The sequence below is a fragment of the Heptranchias perlo genome, chromosome 16 (genome assembly GCF_035084215.1).
Source record: "Heptranchias perlo isolate sHepPer1 chromosome 16, sHepPer1.hap1, whole genome shotgun sequence".
Taxonomy (NCBI): domain Eukaryota; kingdom Metazoa; phylum Chordata; class Chondrichthyes; order Hexanchiformes; family Hexanchidae; genus Heptranchias; species Heptranchias perlo.
In genome coordinates, this window is record NC_090340.1 from 30331192 (window position 1) to 30350416 (window position 19225).

The window sequence follows — 19225 nt, forward strand, 5'->3', positions numbered from 1 at the left end:
TATTCCAGCTGCTATGGACTATAAAACTGGGCAGCAAAAATGAGTTTGATTTATCATATTGTTTGGATGGAAGTAGGTTTTTAAAAAAAATCATGAGGTATTAGTTGTTCTTGTTAGAATATACCATGGATTACCAAATTTTTACCTAATTCTAGTACAAAATGATTATTTCACATTTTTATACTAACAAAATATATCTAAATCTATTTCCTCTAATGGGGCCTAATTACCAAATCTATTCAATCCATAGCTAAAATGCAGTGTTTCTTTTTTGCTTACCTGAAGGTCATTCTGAGGATTCCAGTCTGAATCAAAAATGATACAAGTATCTGCTGCAGTTAGATTGATGCCTAAACCACCAGCTCTTGTGCACAGTAAGAACACAAACCGATCAGAGTCAGGCTTGCTAAATCGGTCAATTGCTGCTTGTCGCAAGTTTCCCCGAACTCTCCCATCAATTCGCTCATATGGGTACCTGTAAATAAAATGTTACATACAACCAGATCGTAAACGAGGTTTTCACTTGGTTCTTAACAAAGGTACTTCTTCCATACATTCTCATATTTGGTTTTCATTAATGAAAAACTTTACATTGCACTGCCTTAGGTCTCACATCTACAGTAACAAACAAACACTCATTCAAGGTGTGAAATGACTGCAAAAACTATTGCAAAAATTGTCAATAGGAACACCAATAATTTAGAAGACAGAACCATTATAAATCAGTGATTTTTCAGCTGTCCAAAATCCTCAAGTGCTATCATATATGTCTCAACAAGCAGGTGCTGAACTTCACCGTGGCCCAGATTTTGCTGTAGCAGGGCATCTAACAGCAGCTGCCGTTAATTAGGCTTCCCCTTGCATGTTTAGATTTTTAAAAATTTTTGCGTGGCAAGTTGCTGAAAGTGCGAGCTGATAACATCGCAGCGAGGGAAACTGGGCAAACAACTGTGTATCTCCTTAACCAATCAAAATTGAAGGATTGAGAAATAAACAGCGCAAGGACTGAGAAGGAAGTATAAATTAGAGTGAGTGAATTCAATCTCAAATCAGGTACAGAAAGAGAAATAAAGGTAGGGACAAAGATTGGATTAAGAGAAAGAGAAAAAGAGACAGAAAGGAAAAGTAAAAAAAAAAGTTAAAATTTTAAATTTGACATTTTTTAAATCTCCAACAATACCTGGAGGAATGAGACTCCACACTTGTAGTAGTTAATTTTCAGTGCCAGAGAGGTTGACTGGCAGTAATTAATACTTATCATGTCATTAAACTTAACTTTCCGTGCCGAGTTTAGTTCGTATCTACCGCACAAATACAGCAACTTCACAACATTCAATGCATTTCAATGGTGAGGCAGAAAGCAAAATGCCATTTTCACAAAGCTAATGGCAGAGCGGCACAACTCGTTCAGCAACATTTGGATATTAGCATTTAAATGTGCATCTGCTCCTCGCCTGAAGTTGCTGTATCATTTGCGCATTAATAATGGCAAGCATCATTAAGTCTCACTGTTATTTTGATAGCAAAATCTGGCCCAATGTCTCTGTCATGAACCCAAGAGAGCTGACTGCAAGGCAGGCAAAATGAATCTAAGCTTATGCTATGTAATTCTGTAACCAGCCAACAAAGTGTTTAGAGAAACTGACAAATCCTGACTTGCTTGCTGATTTCCTTCCTTCTCTCCCACCAGTAAATTGCTTAGCCTTTGCTTGGTACCTTCCATGTTGGCTCTTTCAGAACTGACAACTTGATATGTTTGGAATCTTTTGTTGTTAAATGACAAGCACTATTTTGACACCTTGTCATGGTGGTAGAGTGATGCAAAGGCATAGTGCCCACTTCTCCGGTCAGAGAAAAAAGAGCTCTGCACATAAACACTCAAACGTGTGTAGAGCTCCAGCTGTGTCCCAAGACTGATAAAATCTTGATTGTTTAAAGAAAATTGATGGAACAATTCGCTTTTTTAAAACATGAGAAACTTATGCTGCATTTAATACTGGTGTCAAACTGGTAGCTGCGGTAGGTTACCAGCCAGGCATTACCCATTTACACAGTGTCAGCTGTGGCTCAGGTGGCAACACTCTCACCTCAGTCAGAATGTTGTGGGTTCAAGTCCCACTCCAGAGACTTGAGCACAAAATCTAGGCTGACATTCCAGTGCAGTACTGAGGGAGTGCAGCACTTTCAGCGGTGTTGTCTTTCAGATCAGACGTTAAACCGAGGACCCATTTGCCCTCTCAGGTGGACGTAAAAGATCCCACAGCACTATTTTGAAGAAGAGCATTTCCGGTGTCCTGGCCAATATTTATGCCTCAACCAACGTCTTAAAAACAGATGATCTGGTCATTATCACACTGGGACCTTGCTGTGTGCAAATTGGCTGCCGCGTTTCTTACATTACATTAGAACAGTGACTGCACTTCAAAAAAGTACTTAATTGGCTGTAAAGCGCTTTGGGATGTCCTACGGTCATGAAAGTCCATGCAAGTCTTTATTTTCTTCCACACTATCTGGCCCTTGCCTGGGGGGAAAGCTCTATAAATGTTTGGAGAGTGGGTGACATTTAAATTAATTCTAGGTAGATTTAAAAAGTGTCCAAGAGGTCTAAGGTAAAAAGATACCCTGAGGACTTCTTAAACTCAGTTTAACCCAGCAGTGAAGTTGCACTCGCCTCCAGGAAGGCTCACATCAAGTCTCTATGAAGTCAAATTGATACTGCAATTTAAGTAACACTATGAAATGGAACCGCTCACACCAGTGCTAAAGCTGCAGTGTAAACATGTCCTTAAAGGCAGTCTACCAAATGCATTGGGCCCCTTTTAAAATTAAGACTTAAGAAGTTGGCTTTGACAGAGAACTGTTACACTGCAATTGATATGGCATAGTTACCATTATACTAGATTCTGCATTGGTGCAACATGTGATGCAAAACATGCTGTGTATCTGCTCCAACAAATATGATGCTTACAGCCATCCTGGTGCAGCAGATTATACAACAATACATTGTACGCATCACTGAGCTGCCAGTCAAAACTGATGTTTTTTTTTCCATTTACCCCAGTAATGTGACCTGAATCATGGTATAAATAGAAAATGGCAAGGTCCCACAGTATGCAAGGTGTACAGGGCCCAATTTTAAAGAACAGGTCCCTTTATATAAATACTATGCAAAAGGGGACTCGGCTAAATATTCCCTACCTATCCTATCTGCCAAATTGGTTTCTAACATTGTGAAATCAGTTTTTATGAGCTTGAGCTGAACCCAAAAAGAAATCACTAAGAAATGCACATTTAAACAGACAGCCTAAGGTTAGTAAATAATTAAATACAATTGGTTTAGCCTCTAATTTACATCTGGAAAACAACCATATTGATTAGCATGTTTTAAATTTAATTAGGAGAAATCAAATCAAAAAAATGTATATTTGTTTTGAAAGTGTTTTCACTTGTTGAGGGTAGGAATTAGAAATCTTGGTGGTTGTAGTTGTTGTTTTCTACTCTGATTAATCACTATAATTATTACAAACAAGACATCAACAAGCTGCAATTAATCATTTATTTCTAACTGATTAAACAGCCCATCATAATTGTACACAACCATCAGATACAAATTTAATTTCCACTAACTGCACATTTCTCATGGCTTTATGTACCAAAGCTGACTGATTACTAGGTCGCCTGTGTCACAATCAGGAGAGTGACATTACAACTTTAATTATTTTTTTGACTGAAATGGTCATATTCAATTTTTTTTAAAAAAAGATAAATGGTCACATTCAAACTACTACTTCTCGCAAGCTTGTATGCATGTACTTCCTGTGAGCATCACACCAACTCTGTCACAAATTTTGTCATGTTTTTGCATCACACAAACATATTTTTTACTATTTTTACTTACCTCCGATTAAGTCTTCCATGCTTAGCCTCCAAGTTAGGGAGCCTGGTTTATCTCCAAGGACAGTCTCCAACCCAAGTAGCATTGTGGATACCCGCCTGAAGCTTTTACAGCCTTTGGGTAAGCATTTTTTATTAAAAAAACTATTTTTCATTTTATTAATGAAAAAAGGCATAAATCCCATCTATGAACTTGTGTCGGTTCCCCGCATTTCCTCTCCTCCCACCCCAAACTTTCTAATAAGAATCTAGAGGGGCCTTCTTTCCTAGTGTCATTTTTAAACTAACTTGGCGCCATTCAGGAAATAGCAGACTTAATTTAAAAGTGCGTCCACATATGGTTAACTCCTTAGTGGTATTTTTTGACGAGTTTAACGCAACATTAGACAGTTTCTGCCATGCATTAAAAAAAAATCAACTGAATCAATTATTGGGAGGGGGTATCAAATTATCTGAAAGCAATGCTGCATTTTCCAATATTACTAAGTCTTTCTGCACCTGCACTGTAAGACATGGTTGGACTGGGGTATACTATTACCAACAAATGCGATCTGATATCTGGTCAGGTTCTTTTGGAAAAAGGAGATTGAATCCGCCATATACAATGAGTGTATCTACGTTACTCATATATGATTATGCAGCACCAATAAATATGAGTGAAGTGTCAGTAATATTATAGGTTTGTGCTGTATCGATAATAAAACTACTGTATTTGAAACGCGTCACATTTTGAGTGTTTCAGTGAACACTAATGAATGCTGATGTCCAACATTTCAGCACAAAATTCAAGGTGTATATTGATATGGCATGATGCTAGTTGCTCTCTGCATGGATATAATTGTAAAAGCAGAAACCTGAGTGCCAACAGGTAAAATGGAAGAATCTTCCAGATGTCAAGAGTCATCATTTTGGAATTGAACAGCTTTTATGCTTTAATTTTCAAACTGTGCATGGTTGAAATTAAAGGTTGTTACAGAGGGGGTAGAAAACAGTGGACACAAAAATGAATGAAAAACAAATCAGGGAGGCGAACGGACGAAGAGGGACAACAATGATGGCAAGAAGAAAAATAGCAAATAGAGAAATAGGCAAAAAGGGGAAAAAATGGAAGGAATCATGATTCCAGCAGTTGGTTAGCAGGTAAAATGTACAAATTGTGGTAGAATTTAAGTGAGGGGTGGAGCTCACCTCAGTCCCTGATGGAAACATGCCGGTTGATCAGGAACAAAGTAAAATTTCATAAGTTATTGGCATCCTTCAACACTACTTCCAAATAAACAATCAATCACAAATAAATAAAAAGGGTAGGGGAAAGGTGCTCTGTACACTGCATCTATCACAGTCTTTTAGGAATTTGAAAAAACTAAACATGTAGAAATTTGTATTGGAAATTTTTTTCTAGAGAAACAAAGATGAAAGGCCAAGACTCCTTACCGCAGTTATACAAGGCCTTGGTGAGACCACACCTGGAGTACTGTATGCAGTTTTGGTCTCCTTACCCAAGAAAGAATATACTTGCCATAGAGGGAGTGCAGCGAAGGTTCACCAGACCTGATTCCTGGGATGGCAGGACTGTCATATGAGGAGACATTGGGTCGACTCGGCCTGTATTTTTTTTTTTAAATTCGTTCACGGGATGTGGGCGTCGCTGGCGAGGCCAGCATTTATTGCCCATCCCTAATTGCCCTCGAGAAGGTGGTGGTGAGCCGCCTTCTTGAACCGCTGCAGTCAGTGTGGTGACAGTTCTCTCACAGTGCTGTTAGGAAGGGAGTTCCAGGATTTTGACCCAGCGACAATGAAGGAACGGCGATATATTTCCAAGTCGGGATGGTGTGTGACTTGGAGGGGAACGTGCAGGTGGTGTTGTTCCCATGCGCCTGCTGCTCTTGTCCTTCTAGGTGGTAGAGGTCGCGGGTTTGGGAGGTGCTGTCGAAGAAGCCTTGGCGAGTTGCTGCAGTGCATCCTGTGGATGGTACACACTGCAGCCACAGTGCGCCGGTGGTGAAGGGAGTGAATGTTTAGGGTGGTGGATGGGGTGCCAATCAAGCGGGCTGCTTTATCTTGGATGGTGTCGAGCTTCTTGAGTGTTGTTGGAGCTGCACTCATCCAAGCAAGTGGAGAGTATTCCATCACACTCCTGACTTGTGCCTTGTAGATGGTGGAAAGGCTTTGGGGAGTCAGGAGGTGAGTCACTCGCTGCAGAATACCCAGCCCCTGACCTGCTCTCGTAGCCACAGTATTTATATGGCTGGTCCAGTTAAGTTTCTGGTCAATGGTGACCCCCAGGATGTTGATGGTGGGGGATTCGGCGATGGTAATGCCGTTGAATGTCAAGGGGAGGTGGTTAGACTCTCTCTTGTTGGAGATGGTCATTGCCTGGCACTTGTCTGGCGCAAATGTTACTTGCCACTTATGAGCCCAAGCCTGGATGTTGTCCAGGTCTTGCTGCATGCGGGCTCGGACTGCTTCATTATCTGAGGGGTTGCGAATGGAACTGAACACTGTGCAGTCATCAGCGAACATCCCCATTTCTGACCTTATGATGGAGGGAAGGTCATTGATGAAGCAGCTGAAGATGGTTGGGCCCAGGACACTGCCCTGAGGAACTCCTGCAGCAATGCCCTGGGGCTGAGATGATTGGCCTCCAACAACCACTACCATCTTCCTTTGTGCTCGGTATGACTCCAGCCACTGGAGAGTTTTCCCCCTGATTCCCATTGACTTCAATTTTACTAGGGCTCCTTGGTGCCACACTCGGTCAAATGCTGCCTTGATGTCAAGGGCAGTCACTCTCACCTCACCTCTGGAATTCAGCTCTTTTGTCCATCTTTGGACCAAGGCTGTAATGAGGTCTGGAGCCGAGTGGTCCTGGCGGAACCCAAACTGAGCATCGGTGAGCAGGTTATTGGTGAGTAAGTGCCGCTTGATAGCACTGTCGACGACACCTTCCATCACTTTGCTGATGATTGAGAGTAGACTGATGGGGCGGTAATTGGCCAGATTGGATTTGTCCTGCTTTTTGTGGACCCGAGTTTAGAAGAATGAGAGGGGATCTCATTAAAACCTATAAAATTCTGACAGGGCTAGACAGACTGGATGCAGGGAGGATGTTTCCTCTGGTTGGGGGGGGTCCAGAACGAGGGGTCACAGTCTCAGGATACAGGGTAGGACATTTAGGACTGAGATGAGGAGAAATTTCTCCACTCAGAGGGTGGTGAACCTGTGGAATTCTCTATCACAGAAGGCTGTGGAGGCCGAATCACTGATTATATTTAAAAAGGAGCTAGATAGATTTCTAGACACAAAAGGCATCAAGGGGTATGGGGAGAGAGCGGGAATATGGTATTTAGATAGAGGATCAGCCATGATCATATTGAACGGCAAAGCAGGCTCGAAGGGCCGAATGGCCAAATCCTGCTCCTTTTTTCTATGTTTCAAGACACCAAGTGTGAAAAGAGGAGAATCATAGAAGTTTACAACATGGAAACAGGCCCTTCGGCCCAACATGTCCATGTCGCCCAGTTTACACCACTAAGCTCGTCCCAATTGCCTGCACTTGGCCCATATCCCTCTATACCCATCTTACCCATGTAACTGTCCAAATGCTTTTTAAAAGACAAAATTGTACCTGCCTCTACTACTGCCTCTGGCAGCTCGTTCCAGACACTCACCACCCTTTGAGTGAAAAAATTGCCCCTCTGGACCCTTTTGTATCTCTCCCCTCTCACCTTAAATCTATGCCCCCTCGTTATAGACTCCCCTACCTTTGGGAAAAGATTTTGACTATCTACCTTATCTATGCCCCTCATTATTTTATAGACTTCTATAAGATCACCCCTAAACCTCCTACTCTCCAGGGAAAAAAGTCTCAGTCTATCCAACCTCTCCCTATAAGTCAAATCATCAAGTCCCGGTAGCATCCTAGTAAATGAAGACATGATCAATCAGGGTGCCACTACTGCAAATAATCTGCCATAATGAGGGAAAATTGAACCCTTACACATAATCTGTACATAAGTAAACATGTAGCACAAGGCAATCTAATGACAATAAATTTTAATAAACTAGTTGGCTTTCTTCACCCACCCCTGGTTCGGCTCAAAGAACAAACACTGATCTATGTTTAAGGCTTTTCTTTGCCTCTAACCAAAAATATAACCAGTCAAACTGTGTATGTGAGGGCATAAACTCTAAGCCATGCTATTTGTTAAGCCTGTCAAACCACAATGCAACCAAAATTTGGCAGCAATGACCTTCTTCTAAACCCCAAATTAACTTTCTCACCAAAATTTGGTTTTGTTTCAGTACTAAAAATGCAGCACTGGCAAACTGCCAGTAAACACCAACCATTTTCACTCACAGTAGAGCCTAAATATCCTGCATTCACAAGATACTGTCTTGACAGACCTCGCTATACTAAAGATGAGTCCTGCAGCTGTCCATGTCCACACAGTCATCAATTTCCCAGTTAATTCTGACAAGCCAACTTCACTGAGGATTCCAGGTGGCTGCTCTTCAGTCTGCTCCAATTAAGAGTTTTAAACAAATGTCACATAGAAAAGGCTACAACTTGACAATTCTTTGAAAGCGTGTGAATAAATAAGTATGTTATGTACTGACTGCAAAGCTATAAAAAAAGGTACAAACAGCTGGGTGCCCAAATCAGTCCACAAAAGATTAAATGATGCCTGGTGGAGCCCTTACTTGATAATTATCCTGGATCATTATTTTCCTCAAATTTTCTTTTGCAATACACAATCCTAAAACAATTATTTGGACAAAGAAATAGGAACAGGAGGACGTCATTCAGCCCAGTCAACCATGTAAATAATTGCTCACAAAAATATGCGTGCGTGTGTTGTCACTATGGGTAAGTTTTTACTGTTTAATTCAACCATATGACAACGTTTATACTGTTGTTCTCAAGGCTGAGAAAATATTGCATACTAACATTACTGACTGTACTCTTCAGTTACAACACGAGATGCAGCAAGTGACATCACAAGATCGTGGTGTGGTGACAGCTCAGAAAATGTACAGTGCATTGTAGTCAAGTCTATGGTGTCATGCTATCAGGAGATCTTTGATGGATCACACTTCTTATAATTGGTTTCACTGCAATCTCCGGAACCATTTTGTAAAAGCCAATTGTAGTTGTATTCTGTAATTTTCATCATTAAATTCTTAGATTAGTCTTGAAAAATGGGGAAGATTCCTTCTGTGTGAAATTGCATGCGCATTTATAAAGAGCGCATTTATAAAGAGCGCATTTGTGATTCCGCTACACCGAGCACACAGAAGAAATCCTCGTGTAAAATGAGGCAGATAACAAAATAGTATTGTCATTTAATGCTCAACTGCATTTCAACAAGCTGTTTAAAAATCTCCCTTTCTTCCAAACAAACTCCACGTACTATTCTCCAGCTAACAGGGTGGGTAAGGATCACACAAAGGCCACTGCTATGCCATTCCCGATATCCACCCCAGGAAATGCACAAAAGCAGTACAGAGTAATACTCTCTGATTTCTCATCCTATGGGAAGCATCCAATCTCCACTCCCAATTTCTCGACAGAGCTTGACAGAGATAGGAAACCCACCTGGTTAGGAAATTAAATGTGTAAACCTGTGCTGCACCAACTTGTGTGCTGACTTGCGTGAACTTCTTATAACATACCATATTCCTTTTGATGGCTAAAGTTGGACTGTATTCCATTAACATACATGTTAACTTAGGAAACAAGCAAAAGCTAACCAATAGCTTCAAAAAAAGCCAACAGCTCAGAAACATCACTGTATGACATGTGAAAATGAGGACTTAAACTGAAAGTGTCATGTGACATGGGCTGCAGGTATATTCAATAATCATTATAGAGGGAAAAAACCTAAAGAACAGAAAGGGGCAGTTTGCAACAGTGATGGATTCAGAAATTACTGAAGAGGGACGAGAGTGCTGAAGGCAGGAAATGTATTTTCTAGGGGATGTCAGGGGACATATGCTCTCCCCTAAGAAAGCTTTAATTTTTGACCTTTTATTTTGGGCTTTTTGAAGTCTATTATAATTCTGCTTTTCAAACCAAAACTTCTGGTAGGGTTAAAGATATTTTAAATTTGACTTTAACTTTATCCTGGTGGGTTGTATTAAAGTAAATAGGTTACTGCTCTGTGTTAAAATAAATTTTCACATCGTTCACCTGAGGAAGGGGGAAGCCTCCGAAAGCTTGTGAATTTAAAATAAAATTGCTGGACTATAACTTGGTGTTGTAAAATTGTTTACAATTAAAATAGAGGAGGGAGGAGTGTCAAGTGAAGGTGTCAAATATTCATCCACTATTATCACCCAAAGTAATTTCCAACCCATGTTGTTCTTTTAACACCATCAAAAAGGTTTGTTTTGTTGGACTGGAAATAAAACTCATTACAAACTCCAAGCATTATAAAGAGTGCACATGAATGTGGTTTGCAGGAATAGGCCAGGAGCTGAATTTTGCACCTGACAATGCCTCCAGAATCACGCTTACAATCTATTACACACTTAATGGTTATTGACATTTCCTCACGTTTCCCCATGGATGTTGACTGCTCTAATATGGAGGGTGCAGGCTCTCTCCCTGGTTACTGCATGGTTGACAAAAAAACCCTCAATTATGCGTGCATAAAGAAATTGAAAACAGCTTTTTAAGTTACAGAAAATAAGTGGGCAGCAACTCACGCACAAATAAGCCAATGTTCCACATTACACATCATAATAGTAAATTGCAGTAAAATTCTAAATATGGGAATGTCGTATTTTGCTTAAATGAAGTAAAACTCATCATCACTCCAACTCCACTCCCTATTTTACTTCCAAATCCTGGCAATTTCGCAAGTAGTGACAGGAATGGTCAATAGAAAAAAATAGCTTGCATTGATATCAAATCATTCACATCTTCAGATTACTTTTGAAGTACAGTCACTGTTGTCATGTAGGCAAGGACCCACAAACATCAATGTTTGATGACCATTTAATCTGTTTCGGTAGTGCTGGTTGAGGGATAAATGCTCGCCAAGACACTGGGAGAACGCCACTGCTCTTCAAATAGGGCCATGGAATCTTCTATGTCCATGATGGGACCTTGTTTTAATATCTCATCCAAAATGGAGCTATTTCATGCATTCACACAGGGAACTGCAACTACTATCGAAGAAAATAAACCTTCACGAGACAACAGCCGAGGTGCCTTTGAAAGTTCAAAGCCAACTGTGAGAGAAAGTAATGTTTGATTGGTTCTGACAGGTCCAGTCCTACCCTCTAACTGAACTGATGGGTTCATACGAACCCATCTCCAATCGCAGTGAATAAAAATTTTTTTTTTCAGTGGAACACTGACAGTCAGCATTTTGACCAAGTGTCAGACTATCCGAAAAAGATTTCGATTTGCAGAATTTCAAACCTAAGTATAATACTAACATGGTGACAACTAATCTGAACTCTTGCAAGTTTGCAACTATGTCTGTATTGTTGGCAACAGATAGTAGTCCAACAAAACGAAGACTCTTGGGCCTTGATATTAACTCTTCCCACGATGGGCGGGAGGGGGTTGTGGGGGTTAAAAAGTGAAATGCGCAGAACGTGACCCCAACCCGCCGCACACGGTGGGTATTGGGGTATCTGAGTGTCCTGCCATGGAGAGATGGGAGGTTTAATGAACATATTTAAAATTGGGCTCTCACAATGCAAAAGGGAGCCTGATTTGAAGTTTACTGCTGCTGCACGAGTTTCCCAGGGGTCGGGAAACTCCATAGTGAAATGGAGGCAGGAACTGTCAGCTCCCCGACGTAAGTGGCCGTTTCAGCACTCCTTGCGGGCCAGGAGGAGCAGGAGTACTCCCCCCAGCTGCCTCAAGGAAGCCTTCGGCCTCCTCCAGCCCCGGTCGCCGGCCTCCCCCCAGCCCTCCCGATCGCAGGCCTACCCCCACAATCGAATGCCAACCTCCACCCCAGCCCCAATTGTTGACCTCACCCCTCCCAATTGCTGACCTTCCCCCTTCCGCTCCGATTGTCGAGCTCCCCCCAGCCCAACCGATGGTTCCCCCCTCCCGATTGCCAGGTACCGTTCCCAAGGGTTCATGGCTGCGGCAGTTCAGCAGGACCCCCGCATCCCCGGCCTTGCCGGGTTCTTCGGCCGTTTTCAGGCTCACCTGCACCCTCCTCATCTCACCATAGATATCGGGGCCTTGGTCTTTATCAGCAGAGAGAAAAATCTATTACGGCCAGAGGTGCTCTTATTTAGCCCAAAGTGCTCTAAATAATTAAGATGTACTGCTCGGTACAGCACTTAGTAAATTTAGTCAAAAAATAATAATAATAAACTTGTCAACATGATTTTAAAAACCTTATCTCACACATGTGACGTACAGATTATACATATGACAGATAAAAACCTAACCAGAATCGCTTTCCTATGAGCCAGCAGCATAAAGAAAAATAAATTCTGCAGCTGTGTTGGCCTCTAACCACAACAGCCTGCATCTAACAATGGCTTTTCTGTGGCATCGTTCTATAAAACAAACCACATTGGCACCATGACAGCTACAACATGACTTCAAAGTAGTCCCCTTTGCTCAGTAAAGGCGACTCCCATATCCAACTAAAATTTCACTACTTAAAAGAACACTGGTTTTCATTTTCAATTAATTAACATGGGGCACACATATACTGTACGAACAGAATGTTGCACATGAAGTCACTGAATATATTGACTCCTCTTATAAAATTGATATGAACATCATAGTCAACAACTTCCTACGCAACGTCTCAATATGCTGAGGGATGTATATATTTAATATAAATATACATATTTAAATCTAGTTACTGTCTGCACCTGATTTGACATTGAATTCACTCACTCTAATTTACACTTCCTTTCAGTCCTGGCGCTGTTAATTTCATAATCCTTCAATCTGATCGGTTAAGGAGATGCACAGTTGCTTGTTCTCTTTCCCTCGCTGCGACGTTATCAGTTCGCACTTTCAGCAACTTGCCACACAAAAAATTTTAAAACCTAAATGTGCAAGGGCAAGTCTAACTAATGGCAGACGCTGACAGATGCCCTGCCACAGCAAATTATAGCCCAACGTGGACAGTTGACATTGCAGCTTATGATAGTAAATGTTGACAGAAAAGTGTGATCAGAAATCGTAACAAGTAGTAAGGTTTGTGCACAGGAAATACATGTCCTACACAAGATTTTTAATTTATAGCTTTAGGTTTATGCTTAAAAATAGTTAAAATACAGCATTAAATAGTTTCAGTTATGTAATCAAATGGGATTTCTTAATTTGAAGAAATTTGTACACCATAACCTGTACCTTTTTTGAATAAGATAGTCCTCAAGAATGTCCAGGCAGCGCACCATCTGGGAGAAGATAAGTACTTTGTGACCCCCAGCTTTCATCTTTGGAAGCAGCTTGTCAATTAAGACTAGTTTACCAGCTGACTGGATCATTGCCTGTAGATGAAAGATTGGAGCAGCCGGACTGTGCATCTCTCTGAACTCTCCTAGAATCTTTTCTTCAGCACCTAGTACCAAAAAGAACATTTATAACCCTGGTCCCCTACTTTTGATTACATTGCTGGATAAATAACCTGCATTCAGGGATATAAAACTCTTGTTTCAATCAAATCAACATTATATTATATAACCCCGTTACTCAGATGCTAAAAGGGGATCTGAAGTTACAATATTTACAAATATCAAACTGTAATAACATATTAGTTTTAGGTTACATGCTATAAGGATGCAGCTAACAAGAGTCTGAGGTAGCACATTAAAACATCCTGAAAAAAAAAATCAACATTTAACACTGAAGAGAGGAATAACTCCAAAGTCAAGAGAATTCACAATTTATCGAAACTTAAGGGGAAAAAAAAACTCATTTAATTGAAGCATGAAGGGTTTAGCTCTTACAAGCACGATGACTTGTCGAAAGGCAGCCAGCATAGGTGGGCTCCTTCTGTGCTGAATTTCTATGATTTTATGAAGCAATGTCTAGCAAACTTTTTTTTTTGTCTGTGGAGTTAGGAACATCGGACGGACAACGATGACTCATGATAAGAGTGCATATAAACAGCATGTCATGTGCTGTGCATTTACAAACATAAAGGCTGCCCAAGCACTTTGTAATGAAGATCTTGGCTTTTAAAATTGAAAGTGGCAAATTTACAGATTGTGAATAAATGTTGGCAAAGTATTGAATTGGTACCATCGTTTTTTTTTCACTTTTGATTAGTCAACAACCAAGATTCTAATTACCCTGCAAAGTTCAGCAAAAACATAGATCAGCCTGCGCATTTCCTTAAAGAATGCTGATTGGCGATCGGCTTGTGAATATTTGAGATGGGCATTTACAGATACAAAATTACAGCTGCTGCTTAAGTATTGCAACTAGAAAAGTTTGGACACAGCTTTAGAATCTAATATTATAGGAGGTTTGAGTTGGGTGCAAGAAGCAAACCATATTGCCAAGGTAAGAGCAATGAAACCTACTGATTGAGAAAAATTGTATCATAAATTGCAATCTTACTGTAACAAACATAACAGATTTATTTAATTTGGGTACACAGCAGCTAAATTTGAGCCTTTTATAGAACGGTACTGGAAAATAGCCAAAACTTGGAAGGTCTGAGCTTATTGTATTATTTCCATGATTATGTCGTAATTCTGCTACATAAAATAATTGACAGTTTAATACTTCATTACATTCCAATGAACAAAATGCGCATAACAATCGACTTATTCCACCTCTAGTTGTCCACAGTTTTTAAAATATTTTTCTCTGGCAACAAAAGAATTACTCTTCCAAAACAGTTTCCATTTTCCCACCTGAACCATTCTCCACTGCTTAGTAAAGGCTCCCTGAAAGCAATGCAGGCCAAATTGCTGCATGAAATTTTAATGCTTTGAAGTTTTTCCTCTATCTCTATGAAATTTCACACACCAAGAAGCCACATTCTCCTACACCACGGCTGAGTAGATCAGTGCTCTAACCAACCAAACTCTAGGACAACACTTCTAATTTGGTCAAAAAGAGAGTTCTCAATATGCAAGCCTTCTCCAGATAATGCAATTCACAAATACCATTAAATATGATGACAGTAATTAAAAGACTTTAGGAACATCATACTATAGAAGTTAGCTATTGTTGCTGTCGATCACATTTTTATGAGACAAATGCTTATGATTTTATGAAATGGAAAGTAGGTATAGCACAAAGAAATTTAAGTTAAGTAATTTATGAGTTATTGCTGGTTAAAAATAATGTTGAACTAAATCTTTCTGTTTAATGCAAATTAAGTTTTAGAAAAATTGTTTTCTAATTTGTATTTTTTCAACATCTGTGGCAGTGTTAATCCACAGTGTCGAGTCCTTGTACCCTAGGATTTTCTCCCTCTCATTGCAATTATTGTCAAAATATTATTGGGATACCTTAACGAGCAGAGTATCACCAAAAGGACTGCGAGTCGATGTATCACTTTCAGTTTTCCATTAGATGGGACTGAAATGGTAGCAACATTTAGTTATGAGCCTACTCTCCAAATTGGAAAAAATAATCAATTGAAATGCAAAAAAAAATTTTTAAATATAACCTGGCAGAAAAAAGGGGATAGAAAGCTAAGTTTGACTGTTCTGCTGTAAATTGCAAAAACAGCACCGTGAACTTTTAAAAGTTAATGTTAATCAAGCGAATTTAATGAGACCTTTATTCTTAATGCCTCTGCAAAAAATCTGAGTTAGTGCCAATATAAAACCATCTGAGGTATCAAGTGATAAACAGGTACAAATCTATTAATGTTTTATTAATATAGGCATAATATTTAAATAGAATATTTCCACTTCTTTACAAACACCAAGAATAAAAATTGAGTTACTGCATCTCAAAAATATATAGCTTGACTTCTTTTAACACAACCCCCGCCCCCCTCACCATTTATAAAACCCTGCCTTTAGGAGCTGAAAGAAGCAGTATTGGTGAGTCAGGAGTGTTATATGTGGTTTTTCTAATATTGATCAGAGAGAAAAAAATGTTTTGTATCAATGACAGTTTAACTTGTTCATGCGACCCACTGTTGTTTTAAAGATTAGATACACTGTATTCAGGTACACCCAGCTCACCCACTTTCTAAAGGATTTACTGACAGAGAAAGCCTTTTAGAAAATTTGGTTGGGAAAAAAATCGTCAATAATGAAATTCTGAAGTTAATAAAATGCCAAAACGGCAGTAACTGATTCAAAACAGGCCCAGATTCAGGAGAATTCTGTTAAGGTGACATTCTGAGGTTCCTGAAAGGAAAACCTCTTGACTGATCGATGAACAGGACTAGAAAATAAAATCCACCATTTCCAACCATAGTGGGTGATTAAACAAAACAACCATTATTTCAGAAAGGTAGGCAAATTCTTACCTTTTATAAGATATGGGTGATTACAGCACTTCCTGAGCTCCATCATGGTGTTTACTAAGTTAGGCACATTTGCCTGACCAGCCCCTTTGGATAGGAAGGCAAAGTTTCTTTCCAGGATTGCACGATAGTATTTCTTCTGAATATTGGTTAGTTCTACTTCAATAATAGTCTCCTCTTTGGGGGCCAGCTTCTTTTCCACATCCTCCTTTAGACGCCGCAGCATCATGGGCTTCAATATTGCCTGAAGCTTTTGCACCTTTAAGAAAATCATACACAGTTATGTGATGATTAGTCTTTGTTTATATGCATAGACTGGGATGGACAAGTGCTTATCACCAGAACTGCATCCAACAGAAATCAAACAGAGACCTGAAGAACAATATATGTAATGACCTATAACTACATGGATCTAAATGTATTAGAAAGGTGCACCAATATACAAGGGATGGGGAAAAAGGCGAACACAAAGCGTAGCAGCCAACTTTAAAGAAGGACTGCCTCAACAGCCTTATATTATAATATCCCCCGAATAAATAGTGACTCCATAGAACTGCCTGTGTAAAAGTATTTAAGAAGTTTCTTCCTGTTTGAATATATCTTTTTTTACATTACTGTCAATCACGGGTGCTTAATATAGGATTTAAAATTGATTTTCATAACACAATGCAGCGCACTATTTATGATCATTTGGTCAGTAGTGGCCTTTCCTTCATCCTCTGAGTCTGGTAACGATTGCAGATTCGCCAAGGCTTCTTCGACAGCACCTCCCAAACCCGCGACCTCTACCACCTAGAAGGACAAGAGCAGCAGGCACATGGGAACACCACCACCTGCACGTTCCCCTCCAAGTCACACACCATCCCGACTTGGAAATATATCGCCGTTCCTTCATTGTCGCTGGGTCAAAATCCTGGAACTCCCTTCCTAACAGCACTGTGGGAGAACCGTCACCACACGGACTGCAGCGGTTCAAGAAGGCGGCTCACCACCACCTTCTCGAGGGCAATTAGGGATGGGCAATAAATGCTGGCCTCACCAGCGACGCCCACATCCCGTGAACAAATAAAAAAAAAAGATTGAGTCATACTGGAAGTTTATTTTGTCATCAACCTAACCCACACGTGCAAGTCAAATCTAATTAAAGTACATTTCAAAATGTTATTCCCTAACACTATAGAGGGTTCAGAATAAGTAGCACCCCAAAGTAGCAGCAGCCAGATTCACTACTTGTGGGGGGGGGCTCTTTTACCCTGATCTCCTCCACTGAATATTCAGCTCTCACTTATGGCTCCAAATGGCTGTTCAGTACATAGCAACTGTGTCTGGTGCTTCAAACCAGGTGACGGTGTCTGTCCTCAGTGCACAAAGAGTACAGCAACAGATTTGGCAGATGACATGGGGTCCATCTACTCAACTGAAAAACAGGAATGGCGCTACGTGCATTGCAATGTAAGATACAATTAGGATCTCAATCTGGACACGGACAAATTGGTGACCATCAACTGCATCCAGACACATCTCAGTCATCGAGTTTTCTGCAACTCCAGCACAACAGCTACCTCACTTAAATTTACCCACGCTTAGAGGGGGAGCTAAAAATAAAAGTGCTTCTTCTATATCTGGTCCCTACTGCATCCAACAAGTCATCTTAAATCTAACAAATTTCAAACAACCACACCACTACAACACAGAACGCACAGACACTTCTAGAAAGAGGTATGACCGCCAGATACTCAGAATACCACACTGGCTTCATTTTGAGAACTAACAAACCACAAGACCGATATTCTATTCTGGCCAAAAGTGAAGGCCAATTAGCCAATGTAAGATCAGCTCGGAGATCAACAATGAATCATATAATGGTTACAGCACAGAAGGCGGCCATTTGGCCCGTTGAGCCTGTGCCGGCTCTCTGCAAGAGCAATCCAGTTAGTCCCACTCCCCCGTCCTCTCCCCGTAGCCCTGCAGATTTTTTCCCTTCAAGTATTTATCCAATTCCCTTTTGAAAGCCATGATTGAATCTGCCTCCAGCACCCTTTCAGGCAGTGCATTCCAGATCGTAACCACTCGCTGCATAAAAAAGTTTTCTCTCATGTCGCCTTTGGTTCTTTTGCCAATCACCTTAAATCTGTGTCCTCTGGTTCTTGACCCTTCCGCCAATGGGAACAGTTTCTCTCTATCTACTCTGTCTAGACCCCTCAGGATTTTGTACACCTCTATCAAATCTCCTCTCAACCTTCTCTGCTCTAAGGAGAGCAACCCCAGCTTCTCCAGTCTATGCACGTAACTGAAGTCCCTCATCCCTGGAAACATTCTAGTAAATCTCTTCTGCACGCTCTCTGAGGTCTTCACATCCTTCCTAAAGTGCGGTGCCCAGAATTGAGCACAATACTCCTGTTTTGTAAAGGTTCATCATAACCTCCTTGCTTTTGTACTCTATGCCTCTATTTATAAAGGCCAGGATCCCATATGCTTTTTTAACCACTTTCTCAACCTGCCCTGTCACTTTCAATGACCTGTGTACATATACCCCCAGGTCTCTCTGTTCCTGCACACCCTTTAGAATTGTACCCTTTAGTTTATATTGCCTCTCCTCGTTCTTCCTACCAAAAAGTATCACTTCGCACTTCTCTGCGTTAAATTTCATCTGCCACATGTCCGCCCATTCCACCAGCCTGTCTATGTTCTCTTGAAGTCTATTACTCTCCTCCTCACTGTTCACTACCCTTCCAAGTTTTGTGTCATCTGCAAATTTTGAAATTATGTCCTGTACACCCAAGTCATTAATATATATCAAGAAAAGCAGTGGTCCTAGTACCGACCGCTGGGGAACACCACTGTATACCTTCCTCCAGTCCGAAAAACAAACGTTCACCAATACTCTCTGC

At 40.6% G+C, this 19225-nt stretch overlaps 1 protein-coding gene across 4 annotated transcripts in view; it reads right to left on the minus strand.

The window, feature by feature from the left end:
* chd9 (chromodomain helicase DNA binding protein 9) overlaps positions 1 to 19225 on the minus strand; it is a 241067-nt gene that overhangs the window by 63498 nt on the left and 158344 nt on the right. For all 4 annotated transcript variants that reach the window (XM_067997892.1, XM_067997890.1, XM_067997891.1 and 1 more), the window contains exons 15-17: positions 16338 to 16593; positions 13244 to 13454; positions 280 to 475 (exon numbers count right to left, since the gene is read on the minus strand). In XM_067997892.1, the coding sequence (XP_067853993.1) occupies positions 280 to 475; positions 13244 to 13454; positions 16338 to 16593 (663 nt within the window). The remainder of the gene's footprint in view (positions 1 to 279; positions 476 to 13243; positions 13455 to 16337; positions 16594 to 19225) is intronic.